The following is a 27,584-nucleotide window of genomic DNA, read 5'->3' on the forward strand; positions in this document are numbered from 1 at the left end:
AAAATTTTTCCAACTTCAGCTCGCGTCGGTCGATTCTTGTGTAGCGTTGTTGATAATCGGTGAATTTCGCGTAAAATTGTTCGAATTCCCCAGTGAAACTACTGTCTTTTAGTGCAGTGAATGCTGTTGCAGTGAGATAAAGTGGAGTTTGTACGCGGAATTATGGATTTAGTTGTTAAAAAGTGAAAAATCCGAATTTGCAAATGGTGACGCACGCGGTGTTTGGCGTTTGAGTTTTGACAGCCGTCCGATTTACCAACACATCCAAACGCACCACTACAGCCAGAGCGGTCCGTGTCGGTGAGGTTTGTTGTCAAACAACAGCTGATCGGACCAAACAAACTGCACGTGACTTTTGTTTTTGTTTGGCCGATGCGAGTGTGTGCGTTTGTTTACGCGTTTATTTTGGTATTTTTACAGCAATCATGGCTTCGTTGTATGCGCAGAGTACGTCGTCGCCGCAGCCTCAACAGGTGATTGATTCGGTACAGATGAACCACTTTAGGAGTTTTGTAAACATGCTGGCCGAACCTACGGCAAAGGATGAAATTAAACTAAAGGCCGCCCAGGAGTTAAGTGAGCACTTTGAACTCATCACACAATGCAGTTCCTATCCGGATTTCTTGAGCCATTCGCTGAGAATATTTCTGAAAATTCTCCAAGAAGGCGAACCGCAGTTTATTTCGGAGTTGAACTTGCAACAGGTTCGCAAGATTATTCTGGAGATGATTCATCGATTGCCAACGTCGGAGCATATTCGGCCTCATGTGAAGCAAATTATCGCACTGACCATCAAACTGCTCCAAACCGACAACGAGGAAAATGTACTCGTTTGCCTGCGGATCATCATCGACATCCACAAACAATACCGACCCACTTTCCATCCTGAGATTCAGGATTTCCTGTCGTACGTCAAAACAATCTACTCTGATCTACCGAAGCATCTTGCCACAATGTTCGAGCCTAAGCAACCGATACGGGTGAAGGATCTGAAGGAGGTCAACTTTGAGAGTTTGCTTCCGGAAACGTTCACCATGACCTCGATTCAGGTGGAGAAAAAGACTGCCGATGGGAAGCTCTCCACGGTTACGGTAAGAAAAGAAAAATATCTTTGTTTAAATAGGTTTGGATCTGTCCAGTAGCTTAAAATAAGCGAAAAGTCTTGTATTTAAAACTTTAGTCCCTCGACGAAAGCCAGTTTCCAAATCCATGATCAAAATCACTATTACTGGAACATAACCGTGAGGAAAGTTCTCGCTCCTGTTAGCACGATACCCGTTTTCGTGAAGAGACTGATGATCGTTTGGAACAAAAATCCCGTTTCTGAAGTAATCGAAGTCCGCGGATCTATGTTTACTCTACTATCTATACTCTAAATGCAAAATCTTCACTCATTTTTTCAGTATAACCTCATCCCGAAAGGAATCAACTCGTTGAAAGTATTGCAAGAGCTTCCGATAATTGTGGTGTTGATGTACCAGATTTACAAAACCAACGTTCACCAAGAAGTCGTCGACTTCGTTCCACTGATCATGACCACCATCACCCTTCAACCATCTCCGATTCACAAGTATGATTGGTCTAGGTATTTTTTTTTAAACATCGACACTCTAATGTTTTGCTTTGTTTCCCATAGGAGTTCCCCCGCGTTCAACAAGGAGATTTATGTGGATTTCATGGGTGCCCAAATTAAAACGTTAGCTTTTTCTGCCTACATTATCAGACTGTTCCAAGATGTTATTCTGACACATGCTCCAACGATGGTCAAAGGCATGCTGAATTTACTGGAAAGTTGCCCGAAAGAAGTGGCTCACTTGCGGAAGGAGTTGCTGGTAGCAACCAGACACATTCTAGCAACAGACCTTCGAAACCGTACGGGCGTTAATAGCAGTTTGTGTCGATACAAACACTCAATTGTTTCTTATGTTTTTTTTTTTCAGATTTTGTGTCATCCATTGACAAGCTTTTCGATGAGGAGATCCTGTTGGGCAAGGGTTGGACTACCCACGAATCCCTCCGTCCGCTAGCATACTCCACTCTAGCCGATTTGGTGCACCATGTCCGGCAACACCTCAGCCTACCGGCCCTATCGAAAGCGGTTTATTTGTTTGCCAAAAACGTCCACGACGAATCGTTGCCGACGAGCATCCAAACAATGTCGTGCAAGTTGTTGCTCAATCTGGTTGAATGCATTCGCCTCAAGAGCGATGTGGAACCGGTGGCAAGCCGGGAGCTGCTGATTACCATGCTAAAGGTGTTCACACAGAAGTTCCACACCATTTCGAAACTTCAATTGCCGCAGATAATGCAAAAATGGTAAGTTAAACCTGTGATAAAGGTTAAAAACAATTCCGTTCCATGTACTGGATGCAAAATTGACCTTAATGGTGTGATAGATTTTGACATATTTGACACTAGCGAAACTTTAAAATTCGGGATTAACACAAAAAGCCGAATCACGAAAGGCCGAATCACAAAAGGCCGAAACCATTATAACTACCACAAAAGGCCGAAAGCACAAAAGGCCGAATGTAACAAAAGGCCGAAGGTAACGAAAGGCCGAAGGTAACGAAAGGCCGAATGTAACAAAAGGCCGAACGTAACGAAAGGCCGAAGGTAACGAAAGGCCGAAGGTAACGAAAGGCCGAATGTAACAAAAGGCCGAACGTAACGAAAGGCCGAATTACGGAAAACGCATATTCACTCGGTTTCCGTTTAGTCAAATACTCTATTAATTAAAAGAATGTATGTATGTTATAACTTCAAATTGAATAGTTAAAAAATAACCCCCCACTCCAACGTAAAATGTACATAAATGTGAATGCGACGAGCGTTAGCGAGTTCGGACAGCAAGCGTTTCCCTATGTATATATATAGCAAACGCAGTTGTTCGGCCAGCTATTTCGCCTTTCTATCATTTATGTGCTGCTGTTATAAGCTTATTGTTGCTAAACGTTCGGATTCTCCGAAGCAAACTCGATTTTTCTCGATAGTTAGCTCGAAGCTGAAATATATTGTCATGTTTTAATTGCACGTTTTTTGACAGTAGTACAGGGTTTTTCAGACCTTTTGCTTCGCGGTGCACTTTTTAGAAATTAATCGTTGCGCGGTGCACTCTTCTGAAATGTCCAAAATATTTAAAAAATTTCTTTATGTGCAGTGAATCAAAATTCAACCATCGCGCAACAATAACGACAATGTCGCAACCTGAATTTGTTGCGACATTCTACCCAATGTGACATAGGTTTGTCCCAACTTGAACAGATAGGACAAAGATCGTGCACCACGAGTTTAGAGATTTTAAAGCCTTACGTTGTGATTTTCGAGCGGTGACTTCGAGTCGGTAAACACTGCAACGCTTCTGAAGATGTATCATCAAAAAGTTTCGATTTTGGGTTAGAAATAATTGTTTATTCACGAGTTGAAAAGTACGCAACAAATTCAGCTTCCGTTTTATCTGCAACAAAAAATTTCGAGATCATGTCATTATCTGTTACCAGTTGGAATAAAGAGTAATCGTCGCGCCTTCTTTGTTGCTTGTTTTGTGCCTCTTTTGTCTGACTATTCTCTTCACTGTTTATGTGTCAAAAAACTATGACTTGATTGAATTTCTTCATTACTTGTCGACCTTTACTTTTTTGCTGGTGTTTTTCCTTTTTCATTCACCTAAGTGTTTTATTTTCAAAATTTCATTCAAAATCTTTGAGAATTCTAAGCGAGATCCTCAACATATCCCTGGTGAAATTCTTTCCAAAACAATGAACATTTTTTGGAGAACTCCTGGTGAGAGACTCAATAAAGACCTGCTTCTTTACATAACAGATTTGTTACATATCTCCTAAGACTATTGTTTATAATTCCTGGAGATATTGATAAGAACTGAAAAGATTTTTGAAAGATCACCCTCAGTATTCATGACAAACTTATAAGAATATTTGATAAAATTTCCATTGAAAATAATAAGCATGTTCTCTGAGATTACATTGGTAAATTCCTTGCGAATTGATACATAGATCCTCGCGTTTTTGCTTCGTTCTTTCAACCTTCAGGTATCAGTAGGTCGGCTCCACAGGCATGTTCTCCTCCATTTGGGAAATTTGTACCTACCTCAAACCTTAAAAACTATTGTTGGTTTCCGATGAGATTCATTGTAGATTTTCCTCGTGGTTTTTTAAGATAGCCAAAGATCTCTTCAACTGTGGTTTTGTCGTGGTACTTATTATGACAAACTTTCCAACAGCTTCACCGCCATGTTCTGAATTTATTTGAAGTTTTGTTACACACTCAATCCAGAATTGCTTGTTCGGTATTTTTTTGACGAAAATAGAACAGCAGAACTATTTCGGTAGCTTCAATAATCGATTTTACTGAGGATCAGTACACTAACTGTCAAAAACGAGTGCAAAAGGTAAACAATCGATGATTGCTGTATTCAGCTGTTCTATTTTCGTCAAAAATTTACCGAACACGGTATTCAAAATTAAGTGTGTAATTTATTAAAACAAAAAGTTTGTGTCTTTCATTAAAGATCCAGTAAACAAGCAAGAATTTCTAGTTTAAAAAAATCTTTTGAGAGATACTTAGGAATAAGATTCAATCTAAATCATTTTATTTTGGTTTTATGATGGTTAAACCAGGTCTTCTATTCTGTGTGAAAAAAGATATATTTTGAGTGGTTTAATTACGAAACAGACAATAATCATGAAGGCAACATACATATTTGGAAGACACGCGGTGCACTTAGCAAAGCTTTGCGGTGCACCAAGTGCACCGCGGTGCACGATCTGAAAACCGCTGCAGTAGTATAATGTTACTTACAATTAATCTCCACACAAATGTACACTTTAGCAACAAATTTACTTTAGGATTCAATTAGCTTTAGGAAACCTAGATTAAGGACAAATTTATATTAAGTAGTAACAAATTATAGGCATAAGTAGCAACCAATTCTTACGTTTTACGATCTATAACAAAATCTACGAACAAATTCTTCACAATATTCATGTGTTTCCTACTGTAGTATCTAGTAACGAATGGTGTATTGGATGTGGACGAACAATGATACGGGCTCTATTGCATGTGGTGTCCGTGTAGGTATGTTTTATTTGCTTACAGTGAAGCTCTATGCCCACCATACGTGGATGAACGCTTAAGGGGATACGTTGTTCCTAACATTCCCCCCCTCGTGTCACCAGAACTGTAGCTTCGGTGTCACACACCGCATCCACATCAAGCACAGCCAGTTTAACGACTGGACGTCGCAGGATGCCACAGGATGTTTGCACATCTGCCCTTCGTACTATACCATCTCTACCTGGATATGTTCGTACCACTCGCCCCCTTTGCCACCGGTTCCTAACATTCCCATCGACCACAACTACTAGCGCACCCTCTTGTATAGGTTTGACGTCATCGAACCATTTCGTTCTTCTCGTTATGGTCGGAAGATATTCATCAACCCATCGCCGCCAAAATTCGTCCAGGGTGTTTTGGATCAAGTTCCAGCTACTGCGGATTGCAGCTTTTTCGTCCACGGGGTTCTTGATTGGTTGTCGTACACCAGTAGAGCTGAGGAGAAGGAAGTGGTTTGGTGTCAATGACTCGTGATCAGCTGTTTCTAGCGGGATGAAGGTCAGAGGTCTAGAATTGACCATAGACTCCGCTTCGACGAGTACAGTGGCAAACGACTCTTCATCTAGGACTCGTACGGTTGGAACGGCTCCTAAAGCGGCTTTGACCGACCGTACCATCCTCTCCCAGCATCCCCCCATGTGCGGTGCCGACGGTGGGATAAACTGCCATTGTGTCTGGGTGTCAGTGAAAGTGCTGCCGATCTCCTCATTGATCGCCCGTATTTCTGCCGCCAACTCTCTGCTCGCACCGACAAAATTGGTACCATTGTCCGTGTAGATCTCACGTGGGGCACCTCTGCGCCCGATGAACCGGCGAATCGCTTTCTTGCAGGAGTCCGTCGATAGGTTGGCTGCAATCTCAACATGAACTGCTCTTACAGTCAGGCAGGTGAATAACACCACCCATCGCTTGAGCGTGCTTCTTCCTGTCGGTGATCGTATGGAATAAGGTCCAAAATAGTCGATTCCGACCATGGTAAATGGCCGACAGAATGGCATCAGTCTAGCTTTTGGAAGAGGTCCCATTCTAGGCACAGCTGGGACCGCTTTATAAACTTTACACCATTTACACTGCTTCCTCGTCAGACGGACCTGTACTCTCAGTTTTGGTATGTAGAAACGCTGCCTGACCTCGTTCACCACCGTTTCGTCGTTTGCGTGTTGGAACCTTCGGTGGTACCAGTCCAGAAGCAGATCAGTCACACGATGTCCTCTTGGCAAGATGATTGGATTTCTGGCGTCATAATCAACGAAGTCAGCTTCCTGAATGCGGCCATCCATTCGTAGCACGTTGAAGTCGTCTATCGCTGGCGTGAGTTTGATTAGTGGGCTGTTTCGTTCTAGATTCCGCCGTTGAGATGACTGGAGATTGTGTTTGAACACCGCTACTTCATCCGGAAACCCGTCGCACTGTGCCATTCTCCACAAGCACCTTTCCGCCTTCTGGAGTTCATCCCTAGTCAGTGCACCTAGATGTAGAGGTTGCTTTCTGTGCTTCAACATACTGTTGTCGATGAATCGCACAACGTACGCCATACTTCGCAGTAGTCGCTCCCAGCGAGAGAAACGGTCTAACATCACCACTGGTTCGATGACAAGATGTTTGCAGACATAGGCTGGCCGAAGTTCTTCCACTGTAGTGTTGGTATCGGATCGACAGTCTTTCGGCCATTCCAGTTCGTTGTCGTACAGGAAATCCGGCCCGTGGTACCATCGGCTATCCGGATCAAAGGAAGGGCCTTTACCCCACTTTGTGGCTTCATCGGCCACGTTCAGTTTGGTGGGCACCCAGCGCCACTCTTGAACCGACGATAGACTGAGTATTTCGTTGACCCGAAATGCTACGAACTGTCGATAGCGACGCGCATCGGACCTAATCCAAGCGATAACCGTTGACGAATCGCTCCAGAAAACTGTGCGACGTATTTTCAGAGAATGTTTCTCTTCAATCGTCTTCCGTAAACGTGCGCCAATTACTGCAGCGGACAGTTCAAGGCGTGGGATGGAAAGAGGATGAAGTGGAGCTACTTTTGTCTTCGAAGATACTAAGGAACACCGAACACAACCGTTGTCGATGACGCGAAAATACGCTACTGCTGCGTAAGCTTCCTCGCTAGCATCAACGAAGACGTGCAAGTCTAGGGAGTTGTAGCAATCGGTGCTGTATCCTGGGAAATAACAGCGAGGAACTTTAACTGTATTCATCGTGCGGAGTACAGCAAGCCACTGTTTCCAGCGTAAGAAAATTTCCCAGGGAACCTTCTCGTCCCAATCGATTTTGGTCCTCCAGACGTCCTGGACAAGTACCTTCCCATGGATAACGAAGGCTGCCACGAGACCCAGAGGATCATAGATGCTCATCGTAACTCTTAGCATGTCCCTTTTGGTCGGAACTACTTCTCCTGCCACTAGCTGTTGCAAATCTTCGCGAAAGCTTAATGAAAACGAAAACACGTCTTCCTCTGGTCTCCAAATCATCCCAAGTAGTCGTTCTGTGCCCGTTTCCTTGTCTGCAGCGAAAGACTTAACGGATCCGGGGTTCACTCCACCTATCTGGTCCAGCACTACTTTCTTGTTCGACAGCCAATTTCTGATATTGAATCCGGCCTTCGAGTGGACTTTCGCTACCTCCAAAGCTAATTCGACAGCCTCCTCCTCGGTATCAACGCTGTCCAGATAGTCGTCCACATAGTGCCGGTGTTTGATTGCTGCCGCTGCCCGTGGATGTTCTGTTTCGTGTTCCGTAGCGTTCAAATTCATCACAAAAAGAGATTGAGCTGGAGAACATGACGCACCGAAGACTGCAACATTCATCACCATGACTTCGATTGGCATTTCCGGGGAATCTCTCCACAGAAACAGTAGCGCGCACCGGTCTTCCTCTCGAATGAGGAGCTGGTGAAACATTTCTTCAATGTCTCCAGAAATGGCCACCTCTCGTTCACGATATTGGAAAAGCACGGAAAGAAGCGAGGTCAATTGGTCCGGACCCTTTAACAGCATGGAGTTTAATGAAACACCTTGGACCTTTGCCGCGGCGTCCCAGATTACCCTTACTTTACCTGGTTTCCTGGGATTGAGGACTATACCAAGGGGAAGGTACCATGTTCGACTTGGATCAAGACGGCGGAGCTCTTCGACGGTTGCCTTGTGGGCGTAGCCCTTCTCCTGGTAGACCGACATTTGTTGGCGGACGTTCGTGTAGAGTGCAGGGTCCTTCGACAGTCGTCTCTCCAAACATCTTAGTCGCTTTTCTGCTAACGGCCGACTGTCCGGAAATTCCAATCCATCGTGCTTCCATAGGAGTCCTGTCTGGAATCTGCCGCTACTCGTTCGCTCCGTAGTTTCTTCCAGAATTCTGCGGGCTCGCTGCTCGTCCACTCCCTCGACTTGGGGTACCAACGCCACGCCAAGGCTTTCTACGGAAAAGAAACTCTGCACGTAATCATGCAAATCTTCATTCGTTGGCTTAACACAGATGTGCATCTGTCGGTGGTGCATAACGTCAACTTTATCACGTTGACATCCGTAGATAGACCAGCCGATTCGGGTTTTCGCCGCAATCGGCTCCTGCGGTCGGCCTTCCCGCAGTTTCAGCGTAGCCAACAAGTGTGTGTTTGATAAACCTATCAGCAGGCCTGGCACGGCGGCGTCAAAACTCGTAACAGGCAAGCCACCCAAGTGCTTGAACCGCGCTGACATCTCGCTGAAATCTAACGACTGCTCCGGTAGTCCCAGGTTTTTCACAGTGTACACTTCGTTAAGTTTAAAACGTTGGCTGTTACCCACTGCTGATATTTGGAGCTGTACTCGATTTGTATCTGCGATCTGCTTCTTTACGCCTCCTGTCCATTGGATGCACAAGGATTCCGCTGGCCCATCCGCGCCAAGTTCATCAACTAACGATTGCTCAATCATCGTGATAGACGAACCGTCATCTAGAAACGCTAATGTGTTCACCTGACCGTTCTTTCCGAAAAGAGTTACTGGTAGAACTCGGAACAACGTTGATGTGTTGATTGACCGGTGAACCGTAACCGTTGCGCTCGCCGGGTTTTGAAGTCCTTCCGCCGGTGGGTTGTTGGAATGCAGCAGACGATTATGTTTCTTCTGGCAGCCGCCGATCCCGCATACTTCTCCCTTGCAAGGCCATCGTGTGTGTGGTGTTAGACAACGACGGCACAGCTGGTTTTCCTTCACTATTTTCCACCGATCGTCTACGGAAAGTTTCTTGAAGGACGGACATCCTGCTGCTTGGTGAGTTTTAGCCCCACAAGCTGGACACGCCTTGCTGGTAGACACCTGCTTGTCCACCGGTCTCGTAGATTTTGACGAAGCTCTCCAATCGGTGAACGTGTTTTCGCCGTTGCTTCCTTCGCCTTCGATCGATGATGAGTGTGCGTTCACGTATGCCTTCTCTTTGATCCGTCCGTCCTTGGATGGCTTCTGCGAGAATGCACTGTAGCATGTCACACTGCTGGTGGCGGATACGATTTTTCCCATGTATTTGCCGAACTCACTGAGGTTCACCGCTGGTATCTGCTCCTGGTGAAGAGCCCAGCTAAGTTTGACGTTAGCCGGTAACTTGTCAACCATTTCTTGCAACAGCATGGGATTAGACAAGTGCTGCTCCAGTCCGATAGCCTTGAGGTGCCCGCACAGATTCTGTACCGCAAGACCGAAATTCACGAGCGTTTCTAGTCGGTCCGCCCTTGGTGCAGGAATCTCGCGGACCTTGGAAATCATATTGTGAATGATGTGTTCAGGTCTTCCAAACAACGTTTGCAGCGTAGAAATCACTTGCGGTACTGTGGACGGGTGTAGAAGAAAGCTGCTAACCGCTTCCCTGGCTTTACCCTTGAGGCTTCTTTGCAAACGGAGAAGATTCTCCGAATTGGAGTATCCACACGCCTGAGTGGAATGATGATAGCTGCTGCAGAAGAGTGGCCAATCCACCGGATCTCCAGTGAATACCGGCAACTCCTTCGATACTACTTGTCTGGTAGCCAGCTGCTGCGACGACGGACCCTGTTCCATCGGTTGGAACTCGTTGCTCGGTATTGGTGCATTCACAACAAACGAATTTAGAAACGGACGACCTTGTTGACCATACGCAACATGGGGGGGTAGAGATAGTGGACTTTCTGGCACATTGTAGTTGCTACGACCGCCGATAGGCGTGTAAATGGGCGATGGGGGGTAGTTTTGATTGAAAGAGTGGTACGAATACGAGGGGCTAGTATTTATTGGCACATTGTGCAAATGATTTGGAATAAAGTTGTGGTTACTCACCGGTGGCATGATGGTACAATGGGCTGTGGGGGCGTTACCTACGTTCACGGAGTGGCGCAACGGTGGCTGCTCGTTGATCGTCGCTGTTGGTTGGTGATGATCTCCAGAACGACGTCCGACCGGATGGGGTTCCGGATCACCAATACGTCCACTGGTTGGTGGTTCCCTTTCCTTCAGAAACTGCTGCTCGATTTCCCGCAGTCGATGCAACTCGTCCTGAACTGCGGCCAACTCCCGTTGCTTCCGTTCTTCTACCAGCGCTTGGTCACGCTCCCGCTGCTGAAGTTCTTCTTCCATCGCTCGTCGGATTTGCTGTTCATCTCGCCGCTGGATCTCCATCTGCTTCAGTTGGTTGGTGAGCTCCAATTCGCGCTTCCGTCGAAGATCGTTCTCCTTCTTATGCTCCGACTCCAGTTCCGTACACTTTCGTAGGCTTGCGGTTTCTGACCGCCACCTCTCAAATAACGTTGTGCTGCGTACTACCTTCGGCACTGCCCCAGTTGTCGGTTTGACTGGGTTTGGCTCCTCCAAAACTTGGTCGTACATCCGAGTGTTCACCGGTGAAATCGGGTGGTAAGCGCTGCGTCGAGACAACGTCCCGTCGATACCGACTGCGCCTTCTTCCTCATCGTCGACCGTGTCTCCGATCGTTATGCTGCCAGTGGTCTCGACATCGATGGCCGCAGCTAGCTGGTCCGCTAGGCTCGGCGCATGATTGGTATTTGCACCAGTTGCTTTCTTCTGGGTCAGCGAGGTTGATTGCAAGTTTACGGCGGGAATGTTACCGGCGGATGAATCAGACGGTCGCTGAATGGAATCCGTAACATTTACTACGACCTCGGAAGGACCGGCCACTGCTGCGCCTTGCGCTCTTACCCAGCTTTCAACCCTGCTATTCCGATTGTCGCTGCCAGAATTGCTCCCATCATCTTCCTCGGCGTCCGCTTGGCTCAGCAGGTCATACTTTCGCGCAATGAACTGCCGCTGTCGCTCAAGCTTTTCCCTCCTAGACCTTTCTGCCAGCGATTTCTCCTGTTCGATCTGTTCCCGTTGGATTTCTTCCTCCAATTGCCTCTCCTCCTCCAGCCGCTGTAGCTCACGGGCTATACGAGCTTGTCGTGCACTGGACGAACTCAAACGACCGGACATTGATCGCGCTGGGGGGAGAAACGGTGGTCGGGCACAAGAAAAACACACAAACGGTCTCCCATGAACCGTTTCGGCAGTCACATTGGCACACGAAAAATGATAATAGCGTTGACAATCTCGGCACACTATCATAGGTTCGACATTGTTCAGCCGATCACATCCACCGCAGTCGAAAGCATCTGCTCGCACAGTGGCTGCAGCCACGTTGTAATTGTCTGCGGATGAATGGGCCGTTTGTTCGACGCTGACTTGGAGGTTAGCTTGCTGTTCCCGCAAAGCTCTCGCCTGAGATCTTGTCTGGCGAATGTCGGACCTCCGCGACATGATTTTAATATAATTCTTCGAGAATTTGTTGCTAAACGTTCGGATTCTCCGAAGCAAACTCGATTTTTCTCGATAGTTAGCTCGAAGCTGAAATATATTGTCATGTTTTAATTGCACGTTTTTTGACAGTAGTATAATGTTACTTACAATTAATCTCCACCAAATGTACACTTTAGCAACAAATTTACTTTAGGATTCAATTAGCTTTAGGAAACCTAGATTAAGGACAAATTTATATTAAGTAGTAACAAATTATAGGCATAAGTAGCAACCAATTCTTACGTTTTACGATCTATAACAAAATCTACGAACAAATTCTTCACAATATTCATGTGTTTCCTACTGTAGTATCTAGTAACGAATGGTGTATTGGATGTGGACGAACAATGATACGGGCTCTATTGCATGTGGTGTCCGTGTAGGTATGTTTTATTTGCTTACAGTGAAGCTCTATGCCCACCATACGTGGATGAACGCTTAAGGGGATACGTTGTTCCTAACACTTATTATGCCATGTTATGTATAATTATCACTATACATGTCACATTTGTAGACAACAGTTCAAACTTCCAAAAAGATTTGAGTATAATGAATTTATGTTGGACAATATGTATTTACTTAAATGTTTTTTCTTGTTATATGGTAAAAGTAATGGAAAGGAAAGGGTTTTGTAATAAAATGGCTACTTTTGTAATTCGGCCTTTCGTTACTTTCGGCCTTTCGTTACATTCGGCCTTTCGTTACATTCGGCCTTTCGTTACATTCGGCCTTTCGTTACCTTCGGCCTTTTGTGCTTCGGCCTTTTGTTACCTTCGGCCTTTCGTGCTTTCGGCCTTTTGTGATTCGGCCTTTTGTGATTCGGCCTTTCGTGATTCGGCCTTTCGTAGTAGTCCCTAAAATTCATCGTGGGATTTTTCAAAATATTAATTCTGAGATTGCTTTAAAGATATTTCTTCTTGCATCCTTTGAAGTATTATTCCCGGTATTCTATCCCGATTTTTTCAAGGATTCGTCAAATTAATCATTCTTAGATTGCTATATGTAGCAGGACTTTCTTGAGGAGTATTTTGCATTCCTCCTCGTAATACAGATAAAAACACGTTCAGAGATTCCTTTTGAAATTACCTTCATGAATTGTTTCTAGATTATTTTCTGGATTTTTTTTTCTAGGATCCCCTTGGAGTTCTTCCAGAGATGGCTCCTGGGATTCCTCTCGGCGTTTTCTCCAAGATTCATACTAGAGTTCCTCCCAGAGTTCTTTCAGAGTGCCTTCAAGGATTACTTTCATTATTTTGTATTTGATTATCAAGAATTTTTCTATAGGTGCTTCCCAGGATTCCTCCAGGATTCCTCTAGATTTCCTAAGATTGCAGAAATTCCTCCAGAGGTTTTTTTGGAATTTTTAAATGAATATTGAATATTTCTCACGGGAGTCCTATTGGATTTTTTTATTTTCATTAATATCCTCAGGGTTCCCCCAATGTCCCATGAGAATTTCTCCAGAGATTCTTCCAGAAACATTTTCTGGAATAACTCCCGCAATATATCCAGGGATTTACTTCAGGAATCCTTCAGGGATTTTCCAGGTAAATTTGTTGAACATAATACCACATTAAACGTAGGGGTTGATTTGTGAGCTCTTTGAATTCGTATGTCAATACAAGCTTTATTGAATTTTATGCATTCTGGGTTCATTAGCACTACGTCAGTTTAAAAACCTCACCCGCAGCCTTGATATATATATATTTTTTAATTTGATTGCTAGGAAATCCTTCAAACCGGAAAGCACCACACCCACTACCACGCCTGGAACGCCTTCAACCACTCAAAGTACACCGGCACCGGGAGCCACACCACAACACACCCCGCAAACACCGGCAGTTCAAGACGGCAACCTTCCCAAGGACTTCCTTGGCATGGATCTTTCGGAAAACTCCTTCAAACTAACCAGCATTGGCTTCCCGCAGCCTAACAATCTCAACGTAACCGAGTACCGCAGTTTGGTGAAGACTCTCGTTTGTGGCGTTAAAACAATAACCTGGGGCTGCCCGGCGGCCAAAGTCAATCCCAACGACCACAGCATGCCGGCTTCCAAACTGTTTAATCCAAATGAAATTTTAATTTTCATTGATCTCTTCCACTGGGCCCTGGAGGCGCTCGATATCTACACGATAAACGTTCCAGCCATGGGTATGCCGCAGGCGTTACCACAACAGAAGCAAGCTCTCCAGATGCCTCGATCGAAGGAGGAGAAAGAAGTGCTGGAACACTTCAGTGGAGTGTTTCTTACGATGGATTCGCAGAATTTCCAAGAAATCTTCGCCTCCACAATTGACTTCATGGTGGATCGGTTGTACAAAAACTCTGCTCTCCAGGTCATTGCCAATTCGTTCCTGGCAAATCCAAAAACGTCCCCACTGTTTGCTACTGTCCTGGTTGAGTATCTCTTGGAACGTATGGAAGAGATGGGATCCAATATCGAACGATCCAATCTCTATCTGAGACTGTTCAAGCTTGTATTTGGCAGTGTGAGTCTATTCGCAGCGGAAAATGAACACATGCTGAGACCCCATCTGCATAACATAGTAAACCGTTCGATGGAACTGGCCATGACGGCCAAGGAGCCGTACAACTATTTCCTGCTACTGAGGGCATTGTTCCGCTCGATCGGCGGAGGATCACACGATCTGCTGTATCAGGAATTTTTACCCCTGTTGCCGAATCTGTTGGAAGGGCTCAATCGGCTTCAGAGTGGTTTTCACAAGCAGCACATGAAGGACCTGTTTGTGGAGCTTTGTCTAACGGTGCCGGTGCGGTTGTCTTCCCTGCTGCCGTACTTGCCAATGCTGATGGATCCACTTGTGTCGGCGCTGAACGGATCGCACACGCTTGTTAGTCAGGTAAGATGATTATTTGTTTGAATAACACCGTACAACAGATAGTGTTATTAGTCATGCTTCAAATTTTATCATTTTTTAATTGGTTTTGACGAAAACTTTCGATCTTTCTGGGTTGAAAAGTAATCTAAACAGTTATAACCTTATCGAAATCGCCAAAATGCATCGAATCAATTTTGGAATTTTGAACACCCGCTGCTGCGTTGAAATCAATCAAAACAATATAAATTAGGACTTAGCCAATTCTCCCCGTAATGCACGAAACAATGCAATAAAATTATATTTTAATCTTTTCAGGGCCTGCGAACATTAGAGTTGTGTGTGGACAACCTGCAACCGGATTTCCTGTATGATCACATCCAACCAGTGCGAGCCGATTTGATGCAAGCACTATGGCGAACGCTTCGTAATCAGGACAGTGCCGCGGTAGTTGCCTTCCGTGTGCTGGGCAAATTCGGTGGAGGCAATCGGAAGATGATGATTGAACCACAACAGCTGATGTACCAGGAAAGCGATGCTATTCAACCGGCTGTCGTGGCCTATTTCCAGGAACATCGCAAACCAATCGACTTCCCAGTGGACAAGGTGATCGAGACGGCGTTCAATGCGTTGAAAACGAGTACAACCGATCCGTTCTATTGGCGCCAGAGCTGGGAAGTGATCCGATGCTATCTTGCCGCTTCCATTTGCCTGGATGACGACAAACACACGCTACAGAAGCTGTTCATGCATCCGAGCTTTACGGACAATAATGTGGTAGCAACTGGAAGTCATTATACTCTCCAAGACAAACAAGCTCGACTTACTCATCAAACGGCGCTCACGGGAATGTTTGTAGCAGCAGCGACTAAGGAACTGCGGGGTTCTGTACTTCCTACGATGGTAGCAGTAGTGCGGCACTACACCATGGTAGCCATAGCCCAGCAGGCCGGTCCCTTCCCGCATAAGCACCATCAGATGAACAGCGGTCTCGATCCGTTAGTGCTGATCGATGCTTTGGCCGCCATCATGGGACACGAAGAAAAGGAACTGTGTAAACCTGGAAACTTGGCCATGGTTCTAATTCTGGAAACGGCAACTAACATTATGGGATCGAAGGAAAGAGCTTGCCGTCTACCTATGATGCAGTACCTCGCCGAAAAAATGGCCGCTCTGTGTTATGAACGACCATGGTACTCCAAAATGGGTGGCTGCATTGCCCTCAAGTTCCTCTATCAAAATATGGCAATGAGATGGCTGTATCAGCATTTGTTTATATTCCTCAAGGCCTTTATGTTCATAATTATGGATCTGACCGGAGAGGTGTCTAGTGGAGCGATCGACATGGCCAAGAATTATCTTGAAAAGATGCTCAAAATTTGCATGACTCCGTTGGACCGGGATTGCAAGAACGAAGAACTGATCTCAACCCAGAAGAAAGCCATGTACGATGTCATTCATGAGCTGGTACGACAAGTAACGAGCCCGCACACCCTGGTTCGAGAAACGGCCATGGCTTCACTAAGACTGATTGCCGAGTTGCAGAGTAAAACAGTCACCGAGGTGATGAATCCACATCGTGAGGTACTGGTTGATATGATACCTCCGAAGAAACATCTCCTTCGGCATCAGCCGGCTAGTGCTCAGATTGGGCTGATGGACGGCAATACGTTCTGTACGACCCTGGAACCGCGTTTGTTTACTATTGGTGGGTATCACAATGCTACCTACATACTTCCATTGTCAATCTTCAAATGCATTTCTTCCTTTCGTTACAGATCTCACAATCCTAACGCACAAGGTGTTCTACCACGAAGTGTTGACACTCTCCGATGCGGAGGATACAACCCTGAACAAGCTGGATTGCTACAAAACCGTTACGAATCTGATTCCCCTGAGAAAAAGCGCTCTTCGTGCGTTGGCGGCCTGTCACTACATCCCGAACGGCTGTCGTGAAAAAATCTTCTCCATTTTGTTCAAGGCCCTCGAGAAGAACAACGTTGAATTGCAGGAAGCGGCCTTCGAGTGTATGCAGAACTTCTTGCAAGGATGCACCGTTGATAAAGAAACGGTGAGTACTTACCTACAACTTTCATCGCTGAAGTAAATAATCAAGACAAATGCTGGAAGTGGTAAACCATCGTTTCCCAACCAAGGCACTCACGACCCCCAGTCTATCTGTCACCTCACTCTTCGCGGAACAAATAAAGCGCGTCTTCCGCCAATTGTGAAGTCGCAAATTCCTATTGATTGATAGCTATAAAGTTTAGCTCGTTCAGAAATAACAAACGATGTTTTTTTTTTGCATTCCACTACCTCTTTCAGATCCATGCCGGCATTCGTCCCTTGCTGATGCAATTGGGTGATCATCGGAATCTCACCCTAAATGGAGCGAAACGTCTCTCGTACCTGACGCAGCTGTTCCCGTCAATGTTCAACGAAAAACTTTGCGATTCGCTGCTTCAAATCGTGAAAAAACTACTGGAAAGCTCCATCGCTGCCAACAAGGGATCGAACTTCCTGGCCGCATCGAAAACAGGCGAAACGGAGCAAAAGATAGTCACCATAATTGGCATATTCCATCAAATTCCAGCCGCGTCCGCCAAGTTCATTGACAGCCTCTGTAAACTGATTCTCCAAACCGAGAAGAGCCTAATGATTGAACCATGCTCGCCTTATCGCCCGCCCTTGGTCAAGTTTTTGCTTAAATTCCCCAAGGAATCTATGGAGCTGCTGTTGAGCGATGTCAATGTCAAGGATGCCCAGTGGAATCGATTCATGATCTATCTGCTGAAGCACAAAGATGGTTTGCCATTCCGAAATGCCATCCAGGAGAAGGGTCCTCGGCTGATCCAGCTGATATTGATCAATTCGGAAGGAAGCGTTGCTATTGCTCAGGGGTGAGAATCACAAATATTCTTCTATTTGCATGTGTATATAATCTATTTGTATTTTCTTATTCCTCAGAAAACCGTTTGAAGATCGTTATGAAGCCCAGAGACAAGCTGTTCTCATCATCCATACGTTGATAGAATTCGACAGCCCCTGGATCTCAACTCAGACTGATATCATCGCAGCATTGAAGACCATATGGAAGAATGATTTATACAAGGTGAGTTTCAATTGCAGTTCTACGTACCTCTTTGTATTATCATAAGGCAAACGAGGAAACCATAGAGGGCATGTTTGTTGGATAGTTAGATCTCATTCCTCTTGGAGACCGCAAAATCCTCAGTAATATAACCCGTTTCACAGGACGGAACAAAACTAGTTTTGTAGGTTCATAGGGTGACTTCTAAAATCATACATACATTACGTGACTAACAATGAACATCCATGAGTTTCATGACCGTGAGCGGCTATTGGCTTATTTGTAAAAACAATAATTTCTAATGAAACCTTATTACTTCGAAGGTATCCCCATCTATCGTGAGTCACGATTCGTGACATTACTTCCTAGAAAAATCCTGTCGTGTTCGGTTCCACCTATCAGCATGTGCTTGTCGCATTCATCATTAGTCCAATCTTTGCTGCTTCGCGTTTCAGGCAGGTGTACAACTCTGCCATCGTTCCGAACTTTCTGACAATACTATATGTTGTCCGTGAACTACTCAAATTGGCCAGATTTCATAAAAATCTTATCCCAGCTGTTGAGCACAGACGGTTGCGTTGCACCTTCCACAACCACGTTTGAAGAATATGCATGAGGAGAGTCAATCACTAGGTAATATCGCAATTACCGGCGAGATCCGAACGAACTAGATAGTTCACCCGAAACCGTTACGCCCTTTTGATCATCACCCATCGTCGCTTTTATCAGTCTGGTCAGCTTTTTAGGAAAGCCGTACTCGTCCTCGTTCATGATTTTCCATAGCTTTGGGTGGTTGATATTGTCGTATGTCACCTTGAAGTCATTGAACTGGTAATATGATGCGTTGGGACTTGGTGTGAACGGCATTTCTGCAGAATTTGCCGTACGGTGAAGATCTAAACCGTTGTCGATCGGCCGTCGATGAAGTCGCCGGCGTGATTACTTTCCACAAACTTATTCTTTTTAGGTGACAGATGACAAAATATTATCTGGGGGTTCAAAATAAATTCGGTTGCTGTTATTCTTACTACTACGTGTTTTTGATAATTGATTTCATGGAGACTTCCTCCGGTGTCATGTTACATTTTCCCGTTTTCTTTCCTTTTCCGGTAACTTTGTCAAATTATATTTTCATAAAAAAAACGACGAAGTCCTGACCGAGTGCAACAGTCATAGAATAGTACAAATCCATTGACCCGTTCAGACTTCAAATCGTGACATAGGTAGACATCAAACATCTATCGGCGAAGAATTGTGTTAGTCAGTTATTAGAGATACAAATAATTGATATATAAGAAACCGTTCATTAATAACATTAATGCGCTGCTATGTTGTATTAATTTAGCTAATTCTCAACATGTTTTGTTTCAGACCTGTCAGTCATCCGTAGTCTGCGACATGTGGCATCTGGTGGCGAAGATTTTGATGGAGTACTTCTCGCACAACACCAATGAAATTCCACTGCTGTTCCAACTGTTGCGAGCTCTGTGTTTACGATTCATACCGGATTTCCAGTTCTTCCGGGATTTCCTGCAGAACACCGTATGCCAAAGCTATACCGTTGATTGGAAGAGAACAGCGTTCTTCCACTTTGTCGAGTGCTTCGGCAGTCCGGATGTTTCGCAGGATCTGAAAGCGAAGATTCTGACCATGGTGATAATTCCAAGCTTTGCTGTGAGTTTCGAGAAAGGTGAAGGCAACAAGCTAGTGGGAGCTCCACCGGCGCCGTACTTGGAAGACGAGAACAACATCGTATCGGTGTTCATCAACAAGGTCATTGATCCAGAGAAGCCTTTCGCGAACGAAGACGCAGTGAGGATCGCCTTGCTGCAGTTTGCATGCTTGCTGGTAGAACGAGCTTCTCCGCACATCCACGATGGAGATGCTAATAATAAACGGGAGGGTAATAAGCTGCGGCGATTGATGACTTTTGCTTGGCCTTGTCTACTGCCGAAGAATTGCGTAGATCCGGCTGCTAGGTATCATGGTCATTTGCTACTCAGTCACATTATTGCTAGGTTGGCCATCCACAAGAGAATAGTTCTGCAGGTGTTCCATTCACTACTTAAAGCTCATGCAGTTGAAGCGAGAACCGTTGTGAAACAAGCTCTAGAAGTTCTCACACCTGCCATGCCGTTGCGCATGGAGGATGGTAACACTATGCTGACGCACTGGACAAAGAAAATCATCGTCGAAGAGGGCCACTCGATGCAGCAATTATTTCACATACTGCAGTTGCTGGTCCGCCACTTCAAAGTTTATTATCCGGTCCGGCATCATCTAGTGCAGCAGATCATCAACTCAATGCATCGGTTGGGTTTCACTGTCAATGCAACCATAGACTATCGTAAACTGTCCGTTGAACTGGCGGAAGTCATCATCAAGTGGGAGCTACAACGTATAAAGGAAGAAACAGATGGCGGTAGCAGTGCAGTCGAAGAGGAAGAAAGCAAACTACAGACGGACGCCAAACAGCAACCCAGTGGGGCAGTAAAGCGAACGGCTCAGGATGAGGAAGCTCGCAAGAAGTTAGCGACTGGTGAGTACACGTCTAAGCATTGTATAGTTAATTTAACCTTATTGTGATACCCTCTTCCATAGGTGATACAAATCCTCAACCGTCTCCAAGTACATCGACAGGTACCACAACTCCTGGGGTAGCCCCAAAGGTGGAAGGCTCCGGACGACCAATCGATCGAGCGCATTGCGATGCAGTACTAAACTTCCTGTTCCGCATGGCATGCCAGCTAAATGATGTCTCCACCACTCCCGGTGCGATGTCCCCCGGAGAAAGTCTCTCTAGACGATGTGTCAATCTCCTTAAGCTGGCAATCAAGCCGGAACTTTGGCAACAACCTTTTGATCTCAAACTGACATGGTTGGACAAGGTTTTCACCAGCATCGAGGGACAACAGCCGAATATTGGAAACATTTGCACTGCTTTGGAGTTGTTGACTTTCCTACTGACTGTATTGAAAAAAGAACAAATTTTAACGACGTTCCGGCCTCTCCAGCGAGGTCTTTCAGCATGTGTAACCTGTACAAACACTCGGATCATTAAACTGATGCACGGACTGTTGACTCGTCTCATGGCAATTTTCCCTACAGACTCGCATCATAAGCACGATGAGCTAGAAACTCTTTACGCAACTATCAGCAAAATGATCTACGAAGGATTAGCAGCGTTCGAGAAGAATCCCCAAGCTAATCCATCTACACTGTTCGGTACATTAATGACTCTGAAAGCAGCTTGCACCAATAATCAAAGCTATATCGATCGCCTCATAACTCCATTCATGAGGCTGCTCAATCGACTCACGAAAGATCACCTGGGTGGAATCGCCAACAATCAAAACGGAAACGGTGAAGCGGCAACAAATGCCGGCTCGATCGCACTGGAACTCCTCGTCGTTTCTCTGGATCTTGTCAAGAATCGGGTCGTCGTGATGAACGTTGAAATGAGAAAGACCTTCATCGGCGGAGTACTTGTGGGACTGATCGAGAAAAGCAACGATGTGAAAGTGATTAAAGCAATTGTAAAAATGATCGAGGAGTGGATGAAGAACAAAAATTCTCCAGTAACGGTATCGCAAGCGCCAACTCTTCGTGAAAAGTCGATTCTACTGGTCAAGCTAATGCAGTACGTGGAGAAACGTTTTGCGGATGATCAGGAGCTTAACGGACAGTTCTTGGAGTTGGTCAATTATATCTATCGTGACGAACAACTTAAAATCACTGAGCTTACTTCCAAGTTGGAAGCTGCGTTCCTGGCGGGTCTACGGTGCAGTCAACCGAAAATACGAGCCAAGTTCTTCGAGGTGTTCGACGGCTCGATGCGACGCCGACTGCATGATCGTTTGCTGTACATTATTTGCTCGCACGCTTGGGACTCCATTGGGCAGCACTATTGGATCAAGCAGTGCATCGAGTTGTTGATTTTGACGGCCAATACCACAACGCAGATTCAAAACAGCAACGAGAATCACTTGTTGCCAAGTATTTCTTCGGTAAGTCTGAATTCGTTTCTACAAAACTTAATCATTCCCCACTTATGATTTATTTGTCTCTCATTGTGACCGCTGATCTGAATTGTGTTCTAAACGGTGTTCTCTTATCTCCTGTAGGTAATCAATTTGGCCGAATCAGATGAAAAGAAAAACTTTGTAATCTACACATCCTTGCAAAATGATCCTACGGAAACGTTTGATCCCATCGAAGATAAGGAAGACGCTTTCGATATGGACATGAGCGTAGACTCGAACATTTCGCGACACGAAGAAAGTGAACGTCCGGTAGCCAATCGCCAAGCTGCGTTGGCTAAGCTCATCAGTCGTCAGGCCGAGTTCTTGGAAGCAAGCCGCAAGGTACGCACGGAACAATTGTTGGTGGCAACTGCACAGCTCTGTCATATGGATACCCATCTGGCAGAGCGGGTATGGCTCGATGTGTTCCCAAGGCTGTGGTCCATATTAGATCATGGCCAGCAGCAATCTTTGGATCGCGAAATAGTGCCATTCCTGTCTTCCGGGACACACATTATACAGAAAGACTGTCATCCCAGCGCACTTCACACATTCGTGGAGGCTTTATCCCATTGCGATCCTCCGGTATACATTCCGCCAAATTTGATGGCATACTTGGGCAAGGCGCACAACCTGTGGCATCGTATGACGTTGATGCTGGAAGAGATGGCCTTGGAGTGGCCAAACAGAAAGGAAAGCATTTCGGAGTATGCGGAGTTCGATGAGGAAAATTGTCGTGATGGGTCATATGTCATGGATCCGTTGTCTCAAATGTATTCTTCACTGCATGAAGAGGATTTGTGGGCTGGACTGTGGCAGAAGTATGCCAAATATCAGGAAACGAATTTGGCAATTGCCCACGAGCAGATGGGATTTTTCGAAGAGGCTCAAAGCATCTACGACTCGGCAATGACCCGATTCAAGCAGGATCTCAACAACGGTGTTACTCCTCTAGATATGAACAGCGAGTTACTACTCTGGGAAAACCATTGGATTCGATGTGCCAAGGAACTGAATCAATGGGACATACTGATGGACTACGGACAGCTGAACAAAGATAAGAACTCTTTCCTCATTATGGACAGTGCTTGGCGTGTTCCGGACTGGACATTGATGAAACAAGCTCTCTCCAAAGTGGAACAAACCTACCCCAAACAAGTTGGTTACAAGTTCAATCTCTACCGGGGCTATTTAACAATCCTGAACCAAGAAGAGCAACATCCATCCGTAGAGCGATACGTGGAGGTGGCGTCCGCTTACTGTATGCGCGAGTGGCGCCGGTTACCACCCATTGTTTCCCACATTCATCTTCCCATATTGCAAGCTTCCCAGCAGATCATGGAACTACAGGAAGCCAGCCAAATTCACCAGGGCTTGCTGCAAAACCGAAGCTCCTCGCTGCACGATATGAAAGCGATCGTAAAAACGTGGCGCAATCGATTGCCGGTCATAGCTGATGATTTATCTCACTGGAGTGATATCTTCACCTGGCGGCAGCATCACTATCAAATCATCACATCCCACCTGGAGCAACAGGGCGACAACACTTCTCCGTGTATGCTGGGGGCCCATGCTTCGGCGCAGACCATCATCCATTTCGGAAAGATTGCCCGGAAACAGAATCTAACGGGAGTGTGTCAGGACTCGTTATATAGGATTTACACGATCCCGTCGGTGCCGGTTGTCGATTGCTTCCAGGTATGTTGAACATTTCATTAGCTCTGTATTTTTTTATGAAACCTTCGGAACCTAATTGATTATTCATCTTTTTTCCAGAAAATCCGCCAGCAAGTGAAATGCTGCTTACAGATGGCCGCTGTCAACAATAGTCGATCAGAATTATCTGAAGCCTTGGAGGTAATTGAGCCCACCAATTTGGATTACTTCTCCAAAGAAATGACAGCTGAATTCTACGCCCTTAAAGGGTTACTGCTGGCTCAGACCGGTCGCTCCGAAGAAGCCAACAAAGCATTCAGTGCTGCCACTCAGCTACATGATACGCTTATCAAGGCATGGGCCCTATGGGGAGACTATTTAGAGCATATTTTCACCAGAGATCCGCGTCAGATCAATTTGGGCGTAGCGGCCATGACGTGTTTCCTGCATGCCTGTAGGAATCAGAATGAAAGCAAGTCTCGAAAATATTTAGCCAAGGTTTTGTGGCTGTTGTCCTACGACGAAGACAAATCACTTCTGGAAGCGCTGGACAAGTACGCGGTTGGTGTGCCACCGATCCAATGGGTACCGTGGATTCCTCAGCTGCTTTGCTGTCTGGTACAATATGAAGGAACCGTTATTCTCAACTTGCTTAGTCAAGTGGGACGGATGTTCCCACAAGCAGTTTATTTCCCGATTCGAACACTTTATCTTACTCTAAAAATAGAACAAAGAGAGCGATACAAAAGTGTCGAACAGGCATCTGCCGCTGCTCAAAAAATGGCCGCCAATAAGACTGAAGCTGGAGCTTCCACGGGAGGTGGCCAGGTTACCATTTCTACCCAACCAGGAGGATCCGGCACACAACAACAACAACAGCAGCCTCAACAGCAACCTGCAGCTCCAGGTCAACCAGGTCAGGCTCAACCAGGAGCAGAAAACCAACAGGCAGCTGGAGGTGGTAATCTGCAATCTACTACAACACCAATCCGGGCCACACCACCCATGTGGAGGTGCTCCAAAATTATGCATCTACAGCGTGACATTCATCCGACAGTACTGAGCTCTCTGGAAGGAATCGTCGACCAAATGGTTTGGTTCCGCGAAAACTGGTACGAGGAGGTTCTACGCCAACTGCGTCAAGGCTTGACCAAGTGCTATGCAATTGCTTTCGAGAACCGTTGTTCGGTGAATGAGGCAACAATCACTCAGCATACTCTAAATTTCGTGAAGAAGCTGGTGTCCACCTTTGGCATAGGAATCGGTATGTTATTACTTCTCACTTTTATATTATGATCAAAGTTTAATGCAATCCATCATTCACAGAAAACATCTCCAGCTCCGTATCGTCAAACTTCTCGTCGGCTGCGTCGGAGTCACTGGCCAGAAGGGCCCAGGCTACAGTTCAGGACCCGGTGTTTCAGAAAATGAAGGGCCAGTTCACTAGCGATTTCGACTTCTCCCAACCGGGCGCAACCAAGTTGCACAATCTGATAAACAAGCTTAAAATTTGGATCAAGATTCTGGAGAACAAAACCAAACAACTGCCCAAGTAAGTGCTGTTAAATTTCTATTCTTATCAGTTCAGTTTTGAAAACAGCATACGTTGTACATTTCACGCCATTACATACATTTATTTATTGTATACCGTGACATCACTTACTCCAATTACTTTTTTCGGTTCCTAATTCCGGTCACATCATGCAAAACAAATGAGATGAACAGAATTAGGAACCGAAAAAAAATGAATGGAATTAGGTGATGTCACGGTATTTCATTTTCGTTAATATTGCGCCACAATAAACTAAACTAAACAAAAACTACTTCTTTACTTTTCCAGATCCTTCCTTATTGAAGAGAAGTGTCGTTTCTTGTCCAACTTTAGTCAAAAGACAGCGGAAGTCGAACTGCCTGGAGAACTTCTGTTGCCCAAACATTCTCACTATCACATTCGGATAGCGCGATTCATGCCAAGAGTGGACATCGTCCAGAAGCATAACACAGCTGCCCGGCGGTTGTACATTCGTGGAACCAACGGTAAGATCTACCCGTATCTGGTAGTAAACGACACCGGCCTGGGCGATGCCCGCCGAGAGGAACGAGTCCTGCAATTGCTGCGTATGTTGAACAACTACCTGGCCAAACAGAAGGAAACCTCGCGACGATTCCTGCATATCACGGTGCCACGAGTAGTAGCGGTATCGCCCCAGATGCGTCTGGTTGAAGACAACCCGTCCAGTATCTCGCTGCTTGACATCTATAAAAATGGCTGCTCCAAGCTGAATATTGAACATGATGCTCCAATTGCTAGGTACTACGAACGTTTGGCGAAGGTGCAGGCTCGTGGATCACAGACAAGTCATACGGTCCTGCGGGACATTTTGCGGGAGGTGCAAACAACTATGATCCCCAAAACGATGCTCAAGGACTGGGCTGTGCGGAACTTCCGTTCAGCAACGGACTACTGGCAGTTCAGGAAAATGGTATGTTATTGATGGTTTTCGATTAGGCATAATAATTGATCTGATGTGCTAGAGCTTAAAAGCCTCACTACATTTATGTAGCAATTTAATTTTTAACACTGGAAACATTTTGAGAAGCTTTATTTCTGTAAATGTTGAATGAGCGTGCTAATGGTGTTTTTTTTTCTCAATGTTCCAGTTTACTCTTCAGCTATCGCTTTCGTGCCTGATGGAGTATTGCTTGTTCCTAACTCGCCTGAACGCGGATATGATGTACCTTCATCAGGACTCCGGTCTCATGAATGTGTCCTACTTCAAATTTGATGTTGATGACAGCACCGGTCTGTTGGACGATAGCCGTCCTGTGCCATTCCGGTTAACTCCGAACATTGTAGAATTCCTCTCGACCATTGGAGTAACTGGTCCGCTAACGGCTTCCACCATAGCCACGGCGCGTTGTCTGGTGCAACCGAATTTCAAGCTTCCCACCATTCTGCGTGCCATCCTGCGCGATGAGATCATCGCAGTGCAGAAGAAACGTATTCTGGACGAAAAGGTTATCGACCAGAACACGGACCTCTCACAGGAAAACCCAGCGGTGGAAATCGATTCTGAGACAGTCATCAGCACCGTGAACAAAGCAGTCAACAACATCATGGCTCGGTTGAACTGTTTGGCTCGATTCGACAACACTGAGGTGAAGAAGATGAGCACACTTGTGCAAGTGGCCAGCAATGCGGATAATCTATGCCGAATGGACCCTACGTGGCATCCTTGGCTTTAAGTAAGTAGTTTTAAATTCATTCATTCATTTCATCGGCTGATAATTTTAATCATTTTACTCTTCATAAGAAGTCGAGTGAATGTTCTTAAAATCTAATCAAGTATGTATTGATTACCGGATATAAATCAACAAAAAAACATTAACCAATAAGATCATTTTTAGAGAAACTCCTTGACTAGATCACGAATGGCAGACAGCCATGGTCGAAACGCTTTCAACTTTAAAACACGATTGTGTGCGTATTAGTGTGGGTCATCGGAACCGTTTTCTCAGATCAAAGCTTTTTATGGTTCCGTTTCGGGTCCTGAGTATCTGTGCAAAATTTGAGTACGATCGGTTGCGTCTAAACTTGCAATTGAAATTTGTATGAGATTTTGTATAGAACACGTCACTTGAAAATAATTACGAGCTTAACCCTTTCTTTCCCATGGTAGCACAGGTGATCCACTACTTTGCACTGTTCATACAAATACAGGATAAGTTAAATCATTCCCATTTTTTCGTCAGATGTTTGTATATGTTTAATGAACTATTATGTCAAGTTTGGTCAAAATTTCTCTGCTCGTTTTTGTTCTAGAGCTAAATGATTTAGTGAAAGTCGGTATTTTTTCTATTTTAATTCAAACAATATTTGAATAATCAATATTCCGAAACATGAACATTAATTTCAACGGAAAAAAATACTAGCATGCCCTACAGTATGTATATTAGCACAATAAAATACCGTTTCACAAACAAGTTGACGATAAAACATTAATTTTATGAACAAACATGTGGATCATCAGTGATCCATTGG

The 27,584-nt window shown here is 45.2% G+C and overlaps 1 protein-coding gene across 3 annotated transcripts; it reads left to right on the forward strand.

The window, feature by feature from the left end:
- LOC109424534 (transcription-associated protein 1) lies at nt 1–26,931 on the forward strand. Of its 3 annotated transcripts, none has more exons than XM_062859075.1 (17): nt 1–305; nt 421–1,091; nt 1,404–1,570; nt 1,637–1,872; nt 1,941–2,316; nt 13,663–14,797; nt 15,092–16,481; nt 16,552–16,844; nt 17,099–17,673; nt 17,741–17,885; nt 19,236–20,403; nt 20,466–21,871; nt 21,989–23,584; nt 23,663–24,806; nt 24,869–25,094; nt 25,383–26,025; nt 26,204–26,931. In XM_062859075.1, exons 2-17 carry the CDS (start codon nt 426–428, stop codon nt 26,786–26,788), a joined length of 11,751 nt encoding a protein of 3,916 aa, XP_062715059.1. In that variant the 5' UTR covers nt 1–305; nt 421–425; the 3' UTR covers nt 26,789–26,931. The 3 variants fall into 3 exon arrangements, with proteins under 3 accessions (XP_062715059.1, XP_062715060.1, XP_062715061.1); XM_062859076.1 differs by having other exon boundaries at nt 1–300; XM_062859077.1 differs by having other exon boundaries at nt 1–290.
- The last annotated feature ends 653 nt before the right edge of the window (nt 26,932–27,584 follow it).

The sequence above is a fragment of the Aedes albopictus genome, chromosome 3 (assembly GCF_035046485.1).
Source record: "Aedes albopictus strain Foshan chromosome 3, AalbF5, whole genome shotgun sequence".
Lineage (NCBI taxonomy): Eukaryota > Metazoa > Arthropoda > Insecta > Diptera > Culicidae > Aedes > Aedes albopictus.